Source organism: Lissotriton helveticus, chromosome 1_2 (assembly GCF_964261635.1).
Source record: "Lissotriton helveticus chromosome 1_2, aLisHel1.1, whole genome shotgun sequence".
NCBI classification, from domain to species: domain Eukaryota; kingdom Metazoa; phylum Chordata; class Amphibia; order Caudata; family Salamandridae; genus Lissotriton; species Lissotriton helveticus.
In genome coordinates this window covers 152,030,333-152,047,020 of record NC_136058.1, presented here as the reverse complement: position 1 = coordinate 152,047,020, position 16,688 = coordinate 152,030,333, and the positions used below count along the sequence as shown (strand labels likewise).

Genomic DNA, 16,688 nt, shown 5'->3' with positions numbered 1-16,688 from the left:
GAGAGAAGAGATAACAGAGTGAGATGAATTAGGAATTGATAAATGAACTAAGAGTAGAGAAACAGAGGAGACAATAGTACAATAGGGTGGGACAAGTTACAGAATGTGAAATAATAGAATTGAAACCTGAAGGAAAAGAAAAAGTAAAAAATATATCATAATCATGAAAGAATGAAAAGAGTTAAGTAATTACAAAGAGAAAGGGAGAGGTATGCAGCGATGTAAAGTTACTGACTAAAGAGGAATAGATTAATTGTATGGGAAGGGGAAAAATAGAAAACGCAGACGAAAAGTATGGAGACATGAGAAGCATTGCGAATTATAGAATTGACTATCAACTACTTAACATACAAGAACAGTAAAGTGAGTACCGCTATATAAAGAAGATATAAATGGGTACAAAATATAATCAAAGAAGCAACAGAGCATATAGGTAAACTCTTAGACAATAAAGAATTATTCAGTCAGCATCTGAAGGTGTTTTAAGAGGCGATCTAGATTTGTCTCTTGGTGGGTCTTTAGTGAGGTTAGAGATGGATTGTAGCACTGAGTCCCTATCAGCCTGTGAACGATTGAGACGGTTGACTTCCCTGCCACGTTGTCTAGAATTGCTTACGGTGCGTGGATGTGGTGTTGGCATAGTTGAGGAGGCACCAGAAGGCGATGTAGATTGTTCACAATAGGAAGATTGCATTTCAGTATCCCGACATTGGATGTCATCCAAGAATTGTTGTAGAAGTGCGGGATCATAAAAGTCTTTGTATTCTCCATTCCAGGTAATACGGAAGCGTGCAGGTTCAAATAAACCATATTTGATGTCCATCTGACGTAATTGGGGTCTCATGGAAAGGAACGTCTTTCGCCTTTCATTCGTCTCTTTGGAAAAATCTGCAGAAATGTGAATAGTGTGACCTTGGAAGAGAAAGGAGCGTCGTGAGCGAGCCGCAGATATAATTTGTCGAGTTTGTTCATGTCTGAGAAAACAGGCGATAACTGGTCTTGGACGTCCAGAGTGATCTGAACGTGGAGGGCCAATTCTGTGAGCGCGTTGTATTTCAAGAGGAGGAACAAATGAGATACCGGTCATAAGTGGGAGAGTATTGCAAAGGAATAATTTCATATCACTTTTTTCAATGTTCTCCGGAAATCCAAAGAAACGAACATTGTCTCTTCGGCTACGATCTTCCAAATCGATGATTTTACTGTGCAAAAAAAGAAGATCCTGGTCTGAAGATTGAACTGAATCCAAACGGGTTTCCATAGCCAGAATTTTAGAGTCAAGAGTTTCAATTCTTGTATGAAAAGTAGTGAGATCTGCTCTGATCGATTTAGTTTCTCCAGCCAAGGATGCGATTGTGAGATCAAGTCCCTCTAACCGGCGATTGACCCCAGAAATCTCTTGTAATATTTTTTGCATAGTGTCGGATAATGACTGGTCACTATTAAATGAAGAAGTCTGAGGTGTATTTGATGACGAAGACAAATTCCCCTTAGTGGATAGGTTAGCAGGTTGTTTGACAACTTCATTAAAGAGTGGCTGTTTAGGTGGTTTACTACCGTTCCTGCTGTTAGACATTATCACTTTCCGCTTTACAGGTGTTTTACAGAAGTGGACTAAAGTGTAAGCTTTGGACGCAGCAATGATGAATAAATGGCAGAATGTAAAAAGAAAATCTAGTATAAGGTGCAATATTATAAACACAGCTGAGCGCCTGTGTTAAGAAAAAGGATTAATTTCTTTAACATATAGTACACAGCAACAGGCCTGTATATAAATGTAAATGAGTGAATCACAGTGTAAATAAGAATATCATACATTGAAAACCAACAAGATCTAAGCAAGGCACAACTGCAATATATGAAACAAATATTTGTTAGAGGCAGGCCGTAACCCTATAAATGACAAAATGAAAAAAGCTATTATAAATGCACTCAAACAATGGAGGAGGCAACTTGCAAGAACAAAGTAAGTAGCTGATGTATTGCCCTCACAGAATCCTAATAGAGAACAGCAAACTGAAATCAGTTGAGGCAAAATATACAGCATATATTGACATTACAGGAGGCACTGGCCCCTAGAAAGACAAAGGTACGCTTCCAAAACATAGTTAATTGAGCTATGTAGATAAAATGAGGAAATTGTCATTGACATATGTGCAAAGGAAATTGCATTTACGTTAAGTATTCCTCGCTTTACCATAGAAGGGCAGGCAAAGATAATAGGAATAGGAGCACTTCACTGTAAAGTTTGTTCATAAACAAGAGCGTGTTGCAAAAAATGATGTAGGATTATCATTTACAGCACTTTTTTATTATGTGTGTACTATTTTGGGATATACATCCGTAATTCTTCTTCACCTCTGCCCATAACAGCATGAGTAGGCAGTAACAAGCAGAACACAAGGAAACTCCAAAATTGTATCTCCTGTAAAAAGAATGGTATCCCCTTCGTAATTAAGTAACCTGCTTCACCTTTCTGCGTGGCAACAGGAGAAGGCGCTATAAAGGCAGCACTTAAGTACCAGTCAATGCCCTGGGACAGAAGAAAAGCGCGGCTCCGTGTTGTGAGGAGGCACGGTCAAACACCATGAGGAGGCGCGGCCTTGTAAAGCGGAGAGGTGCGGCCTTGTAAAGCGGAGAGGCGCGGCCCAGTGATGAAATAAGAGGCGCCCTTGCAGTATTAAGGAAGCGCAGCTCCGTGTCAGGAAAAGGCGCGGCTTCGTAAAGTGAAGAGGCGCAGCCCTGAGTTACACGAAGGAGCGGTCTGACAGGCAGAGGGGGTGCAGTCTTGAAATAAAGGGAGGAGCGGCCTTGCAAGGCGAGGAGGCGCGGCCCTGTGGTAGAAGAGCGCGCGGCTCTAGTGTGAGGAGACGCAGTGAATTGGTGCGCAGGGCTCGGAGCTCGGCTGAATCAGCAGTGCGCCTGTCTCACCGGAGTACAAATGATGGAAACCACCGCTTCGGGAAGGAGAATGACAGCAAACCCTTCTGCATAGTTTCCAGCAACAGCAGAGCCCAATGTAGAAGTTCCAGCGATTCAGGTAAGTGGGGATATGTCGTCCGGGGTCCGTCCCACAGCGGAGCTCCTCTTTCAGGCGGCCATCTTCCTGCGTGGCCAAACCACGCCCCCTCAGCCCTATGCTATTTAACTTTTTTGTGGATCCTTTAGCCAAGCAAATTCACTTGTTTGGTTTTACCACAGAAGGGTATGCTGATGAGACTCAGATCGTTGTATCGATCTACAGCAATGTGGAGGAGGTCGCTGACCGGTTTAATAGTTGTATGACAGCCATTGTCAGTTGGATGAGTGGCAACGGCTTAAAGCTAAACTCCCAAAAAACTGGGAAAGATAGCTCTTTATGGAATTGACTGTGCTGGCCACATTCTCTTGGCCCCCGTCCTTTACCAGTTTTCAAAGTAAGATTTATTGACTTTGTATTTAATGCTGTGCTGTCTTTTATAGAGCAGATTAATAAAGTGACATACTCCTATATCTTTATAGTAAGAATGTTGAGATAGGTGTTACCTTTTTTTCCTCCAGATTTGCAAAAAATCAGTGATCATGTCTAGACCTGGGTGTAGTTTGCGTAGCAGCACTACACGTAGCTTCACGTAGTATACTTTGAACTACACGTTATACATCTAGTACTGCGTAGCATAGCTGATGGCACTGTGTACTTGTCCGCACTGTGAAATAATTGCAAATGGCATCCAGCACAGTGCCAGTATTGATAAAATAAGTATCTCTATCTTTATATGCTAAAGAGCATATAGCACTTTCCCAAAAGTAAAACTGAAAAATTAGCAAGAAGGGAGAGAGGTGATGATTTTGTGATCCTCCTTAACCTAGGGGGAGTACCAAGCAGATGCCTTGAAAACAAAAAGCACATCTTATTGAACGATTCGGTGGTGGTCCCATCCTCTTAGGACCACCCCAAGCACAGTTATTGGCAAAAAAACATTCCCAACCAAAGGCCCTGCAACGCATTATGGGATGAGATTAGCAGTGGGCAGTGAATATTATATAGTATCCAATATAAAAATTATTCTACAAAGACCTGCAGTTCAACTGGTGGTTAAGAGATGTCCCTCACGAGTCAAATGCAAATGCTTGATGAAAGGGTTTCAATGGTTTTACATTTGACTCGTGAGGGACATCTAGTAATGACTAGTGGAACTGCAGCTTGATGTAAGAATAATTTCAATGATTTGCATTTGACTTGTGAGGGACATCTAGTAACGACTAGTTGAACTACAGCTCTTTGTAGAATTATTTTGATATTGGACACTATAATATTCACTGCCCACTGCTAATCTCGTCCCATAATGCTTTGCAGGGCCTTTGGTTGGGATTATTTGTTTTCCAATAACTGTGCTTGGGCCAACAAGATGTGTTTTTTGTTTATGCTCTTTGTGTTCAAGTCATCTGCTTGGTCCTCTCCCTAGGTGAGGGGGACCCGAAAATCATCACCTCTCATTGCCTAATGTTTTCATTGAAAAAGTTCACTTTTGTGAATTGGTTATATGCTTTTTAGCATGTAAAATTGCTTTATCAAAGCATCTGATGATGTTGTTGATTTAACTGCTACTCGATTCAGCACAGTTTTTGTACTGTGCTACTGTGCTACGTGCAATTTGCGGAGTGCGAATTAGTACAAACTACGTATGCTCCGTCAGCATACTATACCCAGGGTTAATCATGTCCTTAGTCTTATGTAGGCTTGAATATTGTAATTCCCTTTACCTGGGAATGAAACAAAAACCATTAAATAATCTCCAGATGTTGCAGAATACAGCTTGTTGCCTGCTTAAGAAAATTTCTATATTCAAGTCTGCAACAGGTGCACTGGTGGAACTTCACTGGTTTCCTGTAAAGAAAAGGATCGCCTTCAAGGCCTTATCTCTGGCACACAAAGGGTTGCATGGATCAGGATCAGAGTCCCTGAAAAGTAAATTTAGTTGGTACTCTCCTAAAAGATCAGCCTCCCTAAACTCAGTGACTACTCCTAGAATTAAGAGAGTAGCATGGGTGGTCAGAGCTTTGTCTATTCCACTTGTAATCTTTAGAATAGACTGCTCCTGCATCTTAAAGGTCATGGCCAACTTTCTTTGCTTTCTAAAGCAGTTGAAAACTTGGTTGTTTTCATCTTCCTTACAGACTACTGCTCTTCTCGTCTTCTCTCACTGGTATCAAGTTGGACGCAGGATTTTGCTAGCTCAGGAGATGAAGAGGTTGAAGCTCTGCACGTAGGTTTCAGAATATCATTTTGTAGAACGTCTGTAGTACTACAAAAGGCAGCTTGTGACTAGGCCACAATCTGTTTATCTTTTGTTAGGCAATTTCTTTTCAAAAGAAAAGCTTATAGTACATTTTCTATTCTCTCAAACGTTTTCACTAAATATATGAAATAACTGCCTTGCATTTTTCCCATCTCCTAAAGTGTTCTTTATTGCTATATTTTAAATGTAAGTTTTCTTTCTTCCTAAATTTGAGTGTATTCTGTGTTTTTTAAGTAAATTGCAATATTATTTATGATCTCTTATATGGTTAACAGGTTCCTGTGGGCTCGGCTATTCCAAAGGAAAAATTTCCTTGCGCTGAAGTGAAGCGGCTGATTGGAGAATATTTACCATCTAGGCTTTCTGCTGTTTCCTATGACCCTGCAACATGTGCCACCCTCACCACACAGTTGTGTGATGCAATCAAGAACATGGTGAAGCAAGCCACTCCACCCCGGTACAAGCTCATCTGTAGCGTCACCATCGGAAGTAATGACTCAGAAGACATCATGGTCACCAGCCAGTGTCTCTGGGATCCCCATTCAGATAATTTCACATCCTGTAGTTACGTAAACAAAACAATGTTCTGTGTTGTTGCAGTGTATGCTGTTTATGTGGAGTAATTTCCTTGCCCAATCTTCTCAAGTGATCTCACTCAAAGCTGATGCTCTTCGCATCCTAAATAATAAATTGCGCTTGTTCACTTCTAATACTTTCTACCATTGAATAGCCCTAATACATCAATACATCATACTATGTTAAGTTATAAATGATATCTGAGCAGCCATCACTTCCACCTGTTGAAATCATCAGACTCTATTCACAGGGGCCAGTGAATGATGTGACAATGAATTTCACAACCCAACTAGACGTCATCAGACAAATAAATAACAGGAATCCATGTCACTGATGCTTGTTGGTGAGCTAGTATCAAGTAGGAAAACTGGCATTTATTCTTTTCACTAACTGCCCCCTTTATAAACTCTCTCCACCACTCCACCAGGCTCCCACTCAGAAAGGTGTCCTACCACACAAAGAACACTAATTCATCAGTGTCATTTGACCATTATTATGAAGTGAAGTAGCACAGGAAATCATGATTTACATATCGCGGAGGTTCTGGGAGGATATTTTTTGTTACTTGGAATCTGAATGCAGTATTGTATTAGAAGTGAATAATTTGTTAATAATTTTAGGTTTTCATCCAGATCTTCTTTTGCCTGATAAGCTTGTCAGATTTTTATACATTGCAATGGGGGTAGCCAGATCACTTTTGTTGCAAAGATGGCGTACTGATTTCATACCCTCTGTCCATGAATGGGCCCAAAAGATGAAAGCGGTTAAAAAAAGTGAACATACTTACGCTTTACGAGTAGGGGGGATTAAGAAGTATGACAAAATTTAGGCAACATATTTTGATTAGGATTTTTTTTTTGTGCCATTCAGAGCGGACACAGATTTTGAGATTTGGATTGATGTGTAGGCTACGCCCAGGCCTGGGAGTGGATACTGTTTTATGCTTGTAAAAAGACTTAAATTGTTTTTTGTCTATCTTTTTTCATTGTTCATGACTTCTCAGTATATTTGTGCTATTTATCAATCTTGTATTTCTAATATTTTATCTAAAAGATTTTTTTGTTTAATGGATGTATGTGTTTTAATGTGTCTGCAATTTGGACTTCAATAAAAAAAAAGATTTACATATCGCGTCAACAGGATGAAAGGGATGCATGTAGGATGCGAAAGGGGAGCTCGCACTAAAAAACTACTACCCAAACCTACTTCTTTTGCTCCTCTTGGAATTTTAGAGAAACTTAAAGTGGCTACCAGCAACAATAAAACATCCTCACTGTTAGACATTGGGGTGCTGAGAGGATGTCTACCCCTTCAGCTCTAATTTCTTCCATGTCTCTCTGAATCATTCCTCTGAGAGGCTCAGTGTGAGCACCCACTGTAACTATAGTGTAGTATAATGCATCCGAAAATATCAATATGGAAGGATATAATTACTGTGTGCAATACTGCAGCCATATTATGAGTTTTAATACAGGGAACGGGCAATAACTAATTAATCAGTGTTTTTGCACAATTTCTGGTGGTTTTCCCCTATGATTGGTACTTTCTTCTGCCCACATTTCAACATGGGTTCCTAGTGAAATCTGTGATTGGAAAACAACCCAACAGTGTGGTTTTCCAGCACAACGAGTACTCCTGATTCAAGTATTAATTCCTCTTTCTGACCAAATTGGGATTTACAAGTTTCTAATATTGTGGGACCAGGTAGTCTTTTTGTTGACCAGCTGTGATCAGTCAGACTGCCTCCTTAAGATGAACATGTGATCCATTTTTAGCTATTTGCATTTGAATGGTATTGGCATTGCTCTGAATACTGTTATGTCCGAATAATACCAGTAAAATGCAACAATGTACTCTGCAAAGATCAGACTGAGTTTCGTTTTCTACAAAGCATGTGAAGGAGAACTGTGGTGATCCATGATGAGAGACAAAACGACTTATTGAAGATGAAAGATGTTTACAGGAGAAAGGATGTACAGCGGACTGCTCGCACGCTAAGCCTCTTCCGGACAATTTGAAACTGTGACATCCCTTAAATCCGAACTTTCTTTTTATAACGCATTTATATTGAGTTCACATCAACCATAAAGAAAGAGAAAATACAGAGAAAAACAGAAAAGGTAATAGATCTGTCCCCCCACTGTACATTGTGAAAATATTTATGATAGTAGTCAACAACCAAACCAGAAAATCAAAGTATCCAGCAGTCCAGCCATTCATATCTCTTTCTATTTCTGACTCCTGTACCTTTAATTTTTCTCATCCAGTGTCACAGTCACAACCCAATGGGGACTATAACAATCCCTAGAAAGTGGCACTACTTATTCCAAATGTTATAAGGTTTACGAGGGCACCCTCTGGTGACGTAAAGTTTTTCCATACTCATAAATTGGTCATTTCCCTCCTCCATTCTACTCATTCCATCGATGAGCAATATCCATTTTCACCATCAGTAGGCTCAACCACAGCAAAACCATCCTGTAATTGTTAGCGTCTTGATTTATGTTTATATGCAGAATTATACATTTTGGGTCAACTGGCAATTTTCAGCCTAACATGAAGAGAGGACTCCCTCCCAAAAGGGGTTTATTAGCTCACAGACACTATATAGCATTTCTCCTTCAAAAGAAAACAAACTAAACAAACACATCATAGAGGATAATATCAAAATACAAAGTATAGACATAAAACATAAAAATCCAGTTAACAGCAGGTAGTAAACATTAAATAATGCAGATGAAAAAAGAAACTCAATGCCTGAATCTGAGTGGTGGTCTACATAAACTTGTATTCTGGCGGCTTGGAATGACATGAGCTGTGGAGTCCAGATGCATGATGTCACCCTCACATACCCACCTGCCAGGACATTCTACCATCTGAACCAACCTCTCCATGTTCCATCAGTAACAACCATTGATACTGACTGGTTTGTTGCGCTTTCATATCCCCATATAGTGAGTAATAGATCCCTAGCCTGAGAGGTGCACCTAAAATACGTCTAAGATATGGATTATTAAGCTGCATCTCTATGCCCTGATTAATAGATCCCTAACCTGAGAGGTGCACCTAAGATACGTCGGAGACTCCACTGCATCGATCCTCTATGATTTGTATTGCTCAAAGTATACTCTACATAAGTACTTTAGCAAAATCAGGTCGTACCTTGACCCAATAGCAGATTTCCGTGGGGATATCCTCGTCTCGCCCTTGTCCTCCTCAGAAAGTGGGCCCAAATCATGTTCCCATGCTTGACGCAATGTGTCAAAGGAGTCAGCAGTGTTAATAACTAGAGACCGATAAATGTGGCCAATCATATGGTCCCCTAACTCACCTGACAATAATATCTATACGGAGTTAAAGGGAGATCTAACAATCTCGAGATATATGGTGGTGTCACAACTGTAGGTAGCCAAAAAATGTACTACGGTATAGATTATATTTGTCTTGGAGGTTTTTAAGTGTTTTATCACAGTTTCCAACAGCACATCACCCAAATGGGAGATTCTAATAATGTCCCTTTGTTTAGATCCTTTCAGTGCTAATACCTCCTGTAGCACTGTCCAGTCCATAATGGTGCTTTTTTAGTGAGTGTCTGCCCCATCCCAAGTCTTTAAGTGTGGTAGACAAGGGAAGTGTGGGGTCCACAGCCCCTCCATAGAGTAGATTTAACATCGGCACCCCTAACATTGCCTACTTTTTAGATGCATACCAAATTCTAAAATTCTAACAACCAACTCAATATTCCAGATATAAGTGAGAACCTACATTTCACTCACATTCCCCCAGTACCCCCTCTGACAGCTCAGACACTATGTAGCATTTCTCCTTCAAAAGAAAACAAACTAAACAAACACAGCATAGAGGATAATGTCAAAATACAAAGTATAGACATAAAACATAAAAATCCAGTTAACAGCAGGTAGTAAACATTAAATAATGCAGATGAAAAAAGAAACTCAATGCCTGAATCTGAGTGGCGGTCTACGTAAACGCGTATTCCGGCAGCTTGGAATGACATGAGCTGTGGAGTCCAGATGCATGATGTCACCCTCACATACCCACCTGCCAGGACATTCTTCCATCTGAACCAACCTCTCCATGTTCCATCAGTAACAACCATTGATACTGACTGATTTGTTGTGGTTTGAAATTAAAGGTCTCCTTGGAAAGACCAGAAGCAGTATAGAACAAACAAATATTTTGCTTTCAGGGTGGAAACCCTCAGCCACCCTTAGGTGGCATGCTTCATCATCGCGTTCCTCCTCACACCAAAAGCAAGCTTAACACCTTGGCTGCTAGGGGGTTTTCCCGCTGGGCGCTGAATCCTCCGTTTTCCCATTGTTCATGACAAGGTCAACTCGTCATAAGCACAGGGCAGGTAAAACCCATGACGAGTTGACCTTGTCATTAGCACTGAAGGGGTTAATAGTGATGTGGGCTACAACTCTACCACAAAGTAGAGGAGCCCTTGCAAAAGGTGTCTCAGAGGTAAGACCGATGTGAGCTGCCTGGTTGGGGTGAAGGTTGACAGAGTGTAAGTAAAAGGAAAGTGAAGGAAGTTTAAAAAGCCTCATAGTAGACTAAAATTAATGTTTAATGGGTGTCACCCTGAAGCACATTTAAAACAGCAAGGGGGAGTTTGAAACTTAGAAGTGATAATGCGGTCAACATGTTTCCGCCAATACTAATGACTCATCAAGGAGGTGTGTGGCATTCTTCAGGACCTAATAACGTAATAGCTATTTCCTAACACTCTGTGAGTAAAGTAAGTAAACGACAGTGTAAAGAAGGATAAACGTTTTTTATGAAGTATCAATGATATGAACACTGGCCCACAATCAATGTGGCTTTTGACCATTGTTGTCGATATCTCTAAAACAATCAAGAGACCAATAATACATTCAATTATTTAGCAATCTGCAGATTTCTGAGCATTCGCACACATATCCATCTCTATTAGGTATGGTGACTGTGCCATAAAACTCAACGTGCAACGATAAGACCACAGACCTTCGACCATAGTAAACAAACGCCTCACTGTGGTGGCACAATATTTCAACAAGCTTACCCGTAAAGGTATAGTGTATTGGTCACATATTGCCAAACCTTAGGCAGACCATTGGAAGGCTGTGGATAGTAAATTGGAAAACCACAAGTCAGGATATTGTGAATCCTTCAAATAAAAAAAATGCTAATCACTAATGGTGAAACAAAAGAGACAGGCATCAGAAGGAAATGCCATATTGAACATAGATCACACTCTTGTTTTAAAGTGTGCTGGTCCAATGTCTCAAGCCTCTCTCAGAACCATAGTGTACCGGTCAATCATTTATTTTATGCATTTTTATAAAGCTCAGACTTTACCAGAAGGTGTCAGAGCGCTGTACAATAGAACCAGTTTCGTTACATGAGAGAAATGTCAAAAAATAGAACGTACAAAAATAGCAGGACACAGAATCAAAGTCAGCAGGCAAAAGGAACACAATATCAAACACAGAAAGCAAGGAATGTACAAAAATAAATAAATATAACAAATTTACAATGACTAACAAACTTCCTGGCGGGGTCTGAGAATGAAGGAATTAGTTCTGCAAGTGTATTTGGAATAGAAGAGATTTGAGGTCAGCTTTGAAGATCTGGATGGAGGTGTTAGCACAGAGCAAAGGAGGAAGCGAGTTCCAGATTCTCACCGCATTACCTGAGAACGATTGAGCCATCTATTTTTCCCTTCTGAAGGAGGGGGGCTCAAGCAGGAGCTTTTCTGCATTCCGAGAAGGTCTCATGCCTCCAGACAATTTCAGACTATTCGCCAGATAGTGAGGGGAGGAAGAGTGCAAGGCTTTGTGGGTGATGCAAGCCGTTTTGTAAATAGCTCTAGCCTCGATGGGAAGTCATCGGAGAGAAGACAGGATAGGAGTGATGTGGTCACTTTGCTTGGACCCTGAAATGAAGCGTGCTGCTGAATGAAGGACGGATTTGAGGGGGGTAGAGGTGAGATTTGGGAAGGCCAGTCAAAAGAGAATTACAATAATCCAGTCTAGAGAGAACTAGCGATTGGACCAAGGTCTTTAGTCTTTCTCCGGGAAGAACCGACGCCTCCCCCACAAAAGGCGCAGCTGATAACGTGCGTTCTTGGCAATGGAATTGATGTGTGGGATTAGGTTGAGTCTTTTGTCAAGGATGATACCTAGGGATTTAGTGCATTCGACAATGATGGGTTTACTGTTGAGTAAATTCAGCTGATCCATCCAGGATTGAACAGGAGGCGGGGAGAGAGAGGTAGATAGGAGGAGGAATTCAGTTTTGGAGGGATTGAGAATGAGTTGGTGAACTAACATCCAATTGTGAATCGAGTTGAGAGCAGAGTTGAGTAGCGAGAGATCTTGTGAGGAAGACACCTTGAGGTAGATTTGGGTGTCATCCACATAGAGATGGTAGAGGATTCCAGATTTGCTTAGGAGGCACCCTAATGGTTCCAGATAGAGATTAAACAGAGTGGGTGCAAGGACAGAGCCTTGAGGGACACCTTGCCAACCACCAGTGGAGATGAGAGACTGTTCGCAATCTTGATCATTTGGGATCTGTCTGAGAGGAATGAGACAAACCATTTAAGCACTGTGCCTTCCACGCCCATTCTCTGTTGAAGAGTGTTAAGGAGGGTGTTGTGATTAACAGTGTCAAAGGCTGCAGAGAGGTCAAGAAGAATCAAGCCAACTGCTCAAAATCAGGGCAGACAACATACTTGAAAGCACGTGCAGTGAAATATGTTCAATTGCCCAAAACAGTGAAAGAAACTGAAAACAGGGAGCGTACCTGTAGAGAGTCCATTGCCGATTTATATGGTCGGTCCAGATCAAGGAGTGCAGAGAACTCTGAAGCGCAGTCCTCAAGTACAGTGTTTAACCCAGCACTGAGGACGTCATTGAAACGTGGCCCTGGAATGATTGGAAATGTAGTCCCAGACCTCCTTTCTAAAAGCATTAAGAGGTGTGATGAACCAAGGTGTTAAAAAAAATACATGTCACTAATGCATATGGCAGAGAAAAACGCAAACTGCCAGATAAGAGGGGGAAATAATTGCAATCAAAAAATAAATACATAAAATAAAAACATGGTAAGAACACCTGGTCATAGAACAAATGACCAGGTGCACCCAGAGAAAATTTAGGATACATCCACTTGGCTGGCAGCAATTGGTGATATAACTTGAGAGAAAAAAGGTATCTAATAAAATTGTGCCATGAATTTTGTCCACGGACTATACTTAGGGCCTACTTTAGTTGGGATGGGTTACTCCATCACAATAGTAACGGATATCCTGTCCGCCAAAATAGAAATCCCATTGGATATAATGAGTTTTATATTTCATTGGAAGGGATATTCGTCACCTTTGAGTAACCTGTCTACCGAGATTTAAATCAGGCCCTTGTCTCCAAAATACCAGAAAAACACTAGAAAAGGGGGGGGCACACAAATATGCACATTTAGCCCAAAATGTTCCATGGGATCTCATCATTTAGCCCCATGACATGTGGCTTGAGTCTGAAGACCCATCATTGTTCCGTGTTGTGTAAGGTAGCCTGACCCCTCTAGCCTGTAGGCTGTCGGAGAGGTTTATCAATGACAACCCAGTCAATGTCATGGTTACTATGGCCTGTCTCAAGTGTCAGGTTAGCATAGTATTGTCACGTTTATATCTGATAGTACTACGATGTTCTGAGATCTTGAATTTAATTGTACACATGGCGAGGCCAATGTACGTAGCCCACAAAGGCACGTGATCATATATATCAGATTGCTGCTGTTATAGTTACTATATTGTTTGAGCTTCCGTGGGCTACTAAGGCCAAGGTCGAGCTCAGTGAACTGTTTAGTGAACTCACATCCAGAGCAAGAGCCACATGGGAAATGTTCAGTTTCTTTTGCAAGAGCCCAGAAAGTACCCTGGTTGTTGTGTTGTTTTGCCAACACTCTGTTATGCACTAGATGATCCCTCACATTAGGTCCAAGCGAGGAAAGCAATCATAGGTGAAGGAAGCTCCATCGAACCCATATTAAGTATCTTCCAATTCCTATGGATGGACTTCTGTCCGGAAGATGAGAGACTACAGAAAGTACTCACGCATATCAAACGAGTATTCTCTGAAAGTTGATTATTTTCCAAAAGAGTGTCCCTATTTTTAACTGGGGATTTCTGAACAGTTACGCCTTATTCTAAGAAACTGGTCAATTGGTACATTTTCCTGCACGGCCTGGGATGGTAACTGTCATACCGCAAAAGTGAGTTTCTAGGCTTATGTTTCCTGTAGAATTCTGGATCGGTCAGTCTTTTGGATATAACACAAGGTCTAAAAAGGGCAGTTTCTCCTTCCTGTATTTGCACATGAACTTGAGAAAGGTGTTTCTCCTTTTAATCCGATGCACGAAAAGAGGGATCTCCTAAGTGGCTCCTGTCCAGACTACCAACACATCGTCAATATAATGTTTCTAGGGTTTAACTTGCCCAGCTGTGTGTACACTCAAATATTGTGCATGTACAAATATGCCAAGCTGGGAGCAAAAATACAGGCCATTGAAGTCCCGAACACCTGGAGATACAGTTGATCTTGGAACTGATAAAAGTTTTCTTTCATGGCTAAGTGAGCATACTTCATAATAAAGGGAACTGGAGTGCAAGATACTTTTTGGATTCTCACTGCAGAGTTTCTAATGTCCTGAGTGTCTCGTCTTGCGGAATGCAAATATATAATTGTTCCACATCTAAACTCATCAACACATCTTCTTGTGGATCAAAGGAAACATCCTTCAGTACAGTCAGGCTATGTTTTGTGTTCTGAGGGTATGCTGGCAGTGACGGCCGCTCCATTAGGGCGTTGGAGCAACGCCCCTTTGCTTTCTCGCAGTGCGAGAAGCAGATAATAAAATGGTATTTTAAATACCATTTTATTTTCTGCTTTCTCGTGCTGTGAGAAAGCAGACATCAAGTTCAAGTTCAGAAATTTGTATAGCGCGCTACTCACCCAGAGGGTCTCAAGGCGCTTGAGGGAGGGGGGTGCTTTACTTATCGAATATCCAAGTTTTTAGTTGTTTTCTGAAGGAGAGGTGGTTCTGTGTAAGGCGGAGGTGGGTGGGGAGAGAGTTCCAGGTTTTGGCCGCTAAGTAGGAGAAGGATCTTCCCCCCCATGGTGGATCTATGGATGCGCGGGATTGCGGCGAGGGCTTGATTGGACGATCGTAGTTGACGGGTGGGGGTGTAGAAGGACAATCGCGTGTTGAGGGATTCGGGTCCTAGGTCGTAGAGGGCTTTGTGTGCGTGGGTGAGGAGACGGAACGTTATTCTCTTGTTGACGGGGAGCCAGTGGAGGTCTTTCAGGTGACCGGAAATGTGAGCTTGACGGGGGATGTCCAGTATGAGTCTGGCTGAGGCGTTTTGGATGCGTTGGAGTTTTTTCTGTAGTTTGGCTGTGGTTCCGGCGTAAAGGGTGTTTCCGTAATCCAGTCGGCTTGTGACCAGTGCGTGGGTGACCGTTTTTCTTGTTTCGGTGGGGATCCATCGGAAGATTTTTTTGAGCATGCGTAGGATGTTGAAGCATGATGATGAGACGGCGTTGACTTGTCTGGTCATCGAGAGGGAGGAGTTCAGGATGAAGCCCAGGTTACGTGCGTGGTCCGTAGGTATGGGAGCGGTTCTCAGGGCCGGTGGCCACCATGAGTCGTCCCAGGCAGAGGGGGATGAACCTAAGATGAGGACTTCCGTTTTGTCCGAGTTTAGTTTTAAACGGCTGTTCTTCATCCACTCAGCTACCTCTTTCATTCCTTCGTGTAAGGGGTATGCCTGGTTGGGGGCAGGTGGGAGGGATTGCCTGGTTGGAAGCGGGTGGGTCAGGGAGGAGTGGCTTGCACCACTCTATGTGCCCAGACTGCTTGGTCGGCCCTGGGGGGCGACCGAAGCAATCATGGGTACTCTACATTTTGTCTATGGAGGCTGCATGCAGCGTGATTTTTTATTTATATGTCTCAGGAACCCAGATAAAGGTATTCTGTATATTTGTAATATAATATGCTCTCGTATGGGAGTTACGTTTAATTTATTTATTTCTCATTGTCAACAGATTAGGCATTACAGCGCTTTACATTTATAAACAAATGACACATAACCAATGAGGTCATAAGGTCAGCAGTATAAACAATTCTCAAAATGGTGTGTAGAGGCAAGAGACACAGTGAACAAAAGAACATACAGCCAGATTCATCATTCTCCCGTTTTGCGATCCCCTAATAGCGATTCATAAGGAATTGCTATTAAGGACTTGCAAAACGGGATTCATGTAGGAATTGCAAAAAATATTGCGATTCCTACATGTTCCTTATTTGCGATTAGCGAATTGCTAATCGCAAATATGGAATAACTCCCCATGCATTCCTATGGGCCTACAGGCCTATAGGAATGAATGGGGAGTTATTCCTTATTTGCAATTAGCAATTAGCTAATCGCAAATAAGGATGCGATTTCAAGGGTGCAGGGGTGTCCAAAGGACACCCTGTAGCACCCCTGAAATGTAATCTACATTGGTGTTGCGCACACACATGTCCAAAGGACATGTGTGTGTGTAACATGCAACTTAGAAAAATGCATTTAAATGCATTTTTCTAAGTTTTTGCTATTTACCACGAGGTCTGACCTCTCGGTAAATAGCGGCCCAAAATTGCAATTTTAAAATGATTCATGAATTGCATTTAAGGAATCTCAAATAGAGATTCCTTAAATGCAATTCTTCGCAAATGTGCGAATTCTTTAATAGCGAATTTTGCATTTGGGATGATGAATCCCAA

The 16,688-nt window shown here is 41.6% G+C and overlaps 1 protein-coding gene across 2 annotated transcripts in view; it reads left to right on the top strand.

Moving 5' to 3' along the window:
• The window catches only part of LOC144807797 (dynein light chain Tctex-type protein 2B-like), a 267,725-nt gene extending 260,758 nt beyond the window's left edge, over positions 1 to 6,967 (top strand). For both annotated transcript variants that reach the window (XM_078673445.1, XM_078673447.1), the window contains exon 5: positions 5,555 to 6,967. In XM_078673445.1, the coding sequence (XP_078529571.1) occupies positions 5,555 to 5,902 (348 nt within the window). In that variant the 3' untranslated portion in view covers positions 5,903 to 6,967. The remainder of the gene's footprint in view (positions 1 to 5,554) is intronic.
• Positions 6,968 to 16,688: the final 9,721 nt, after the last annotated feature.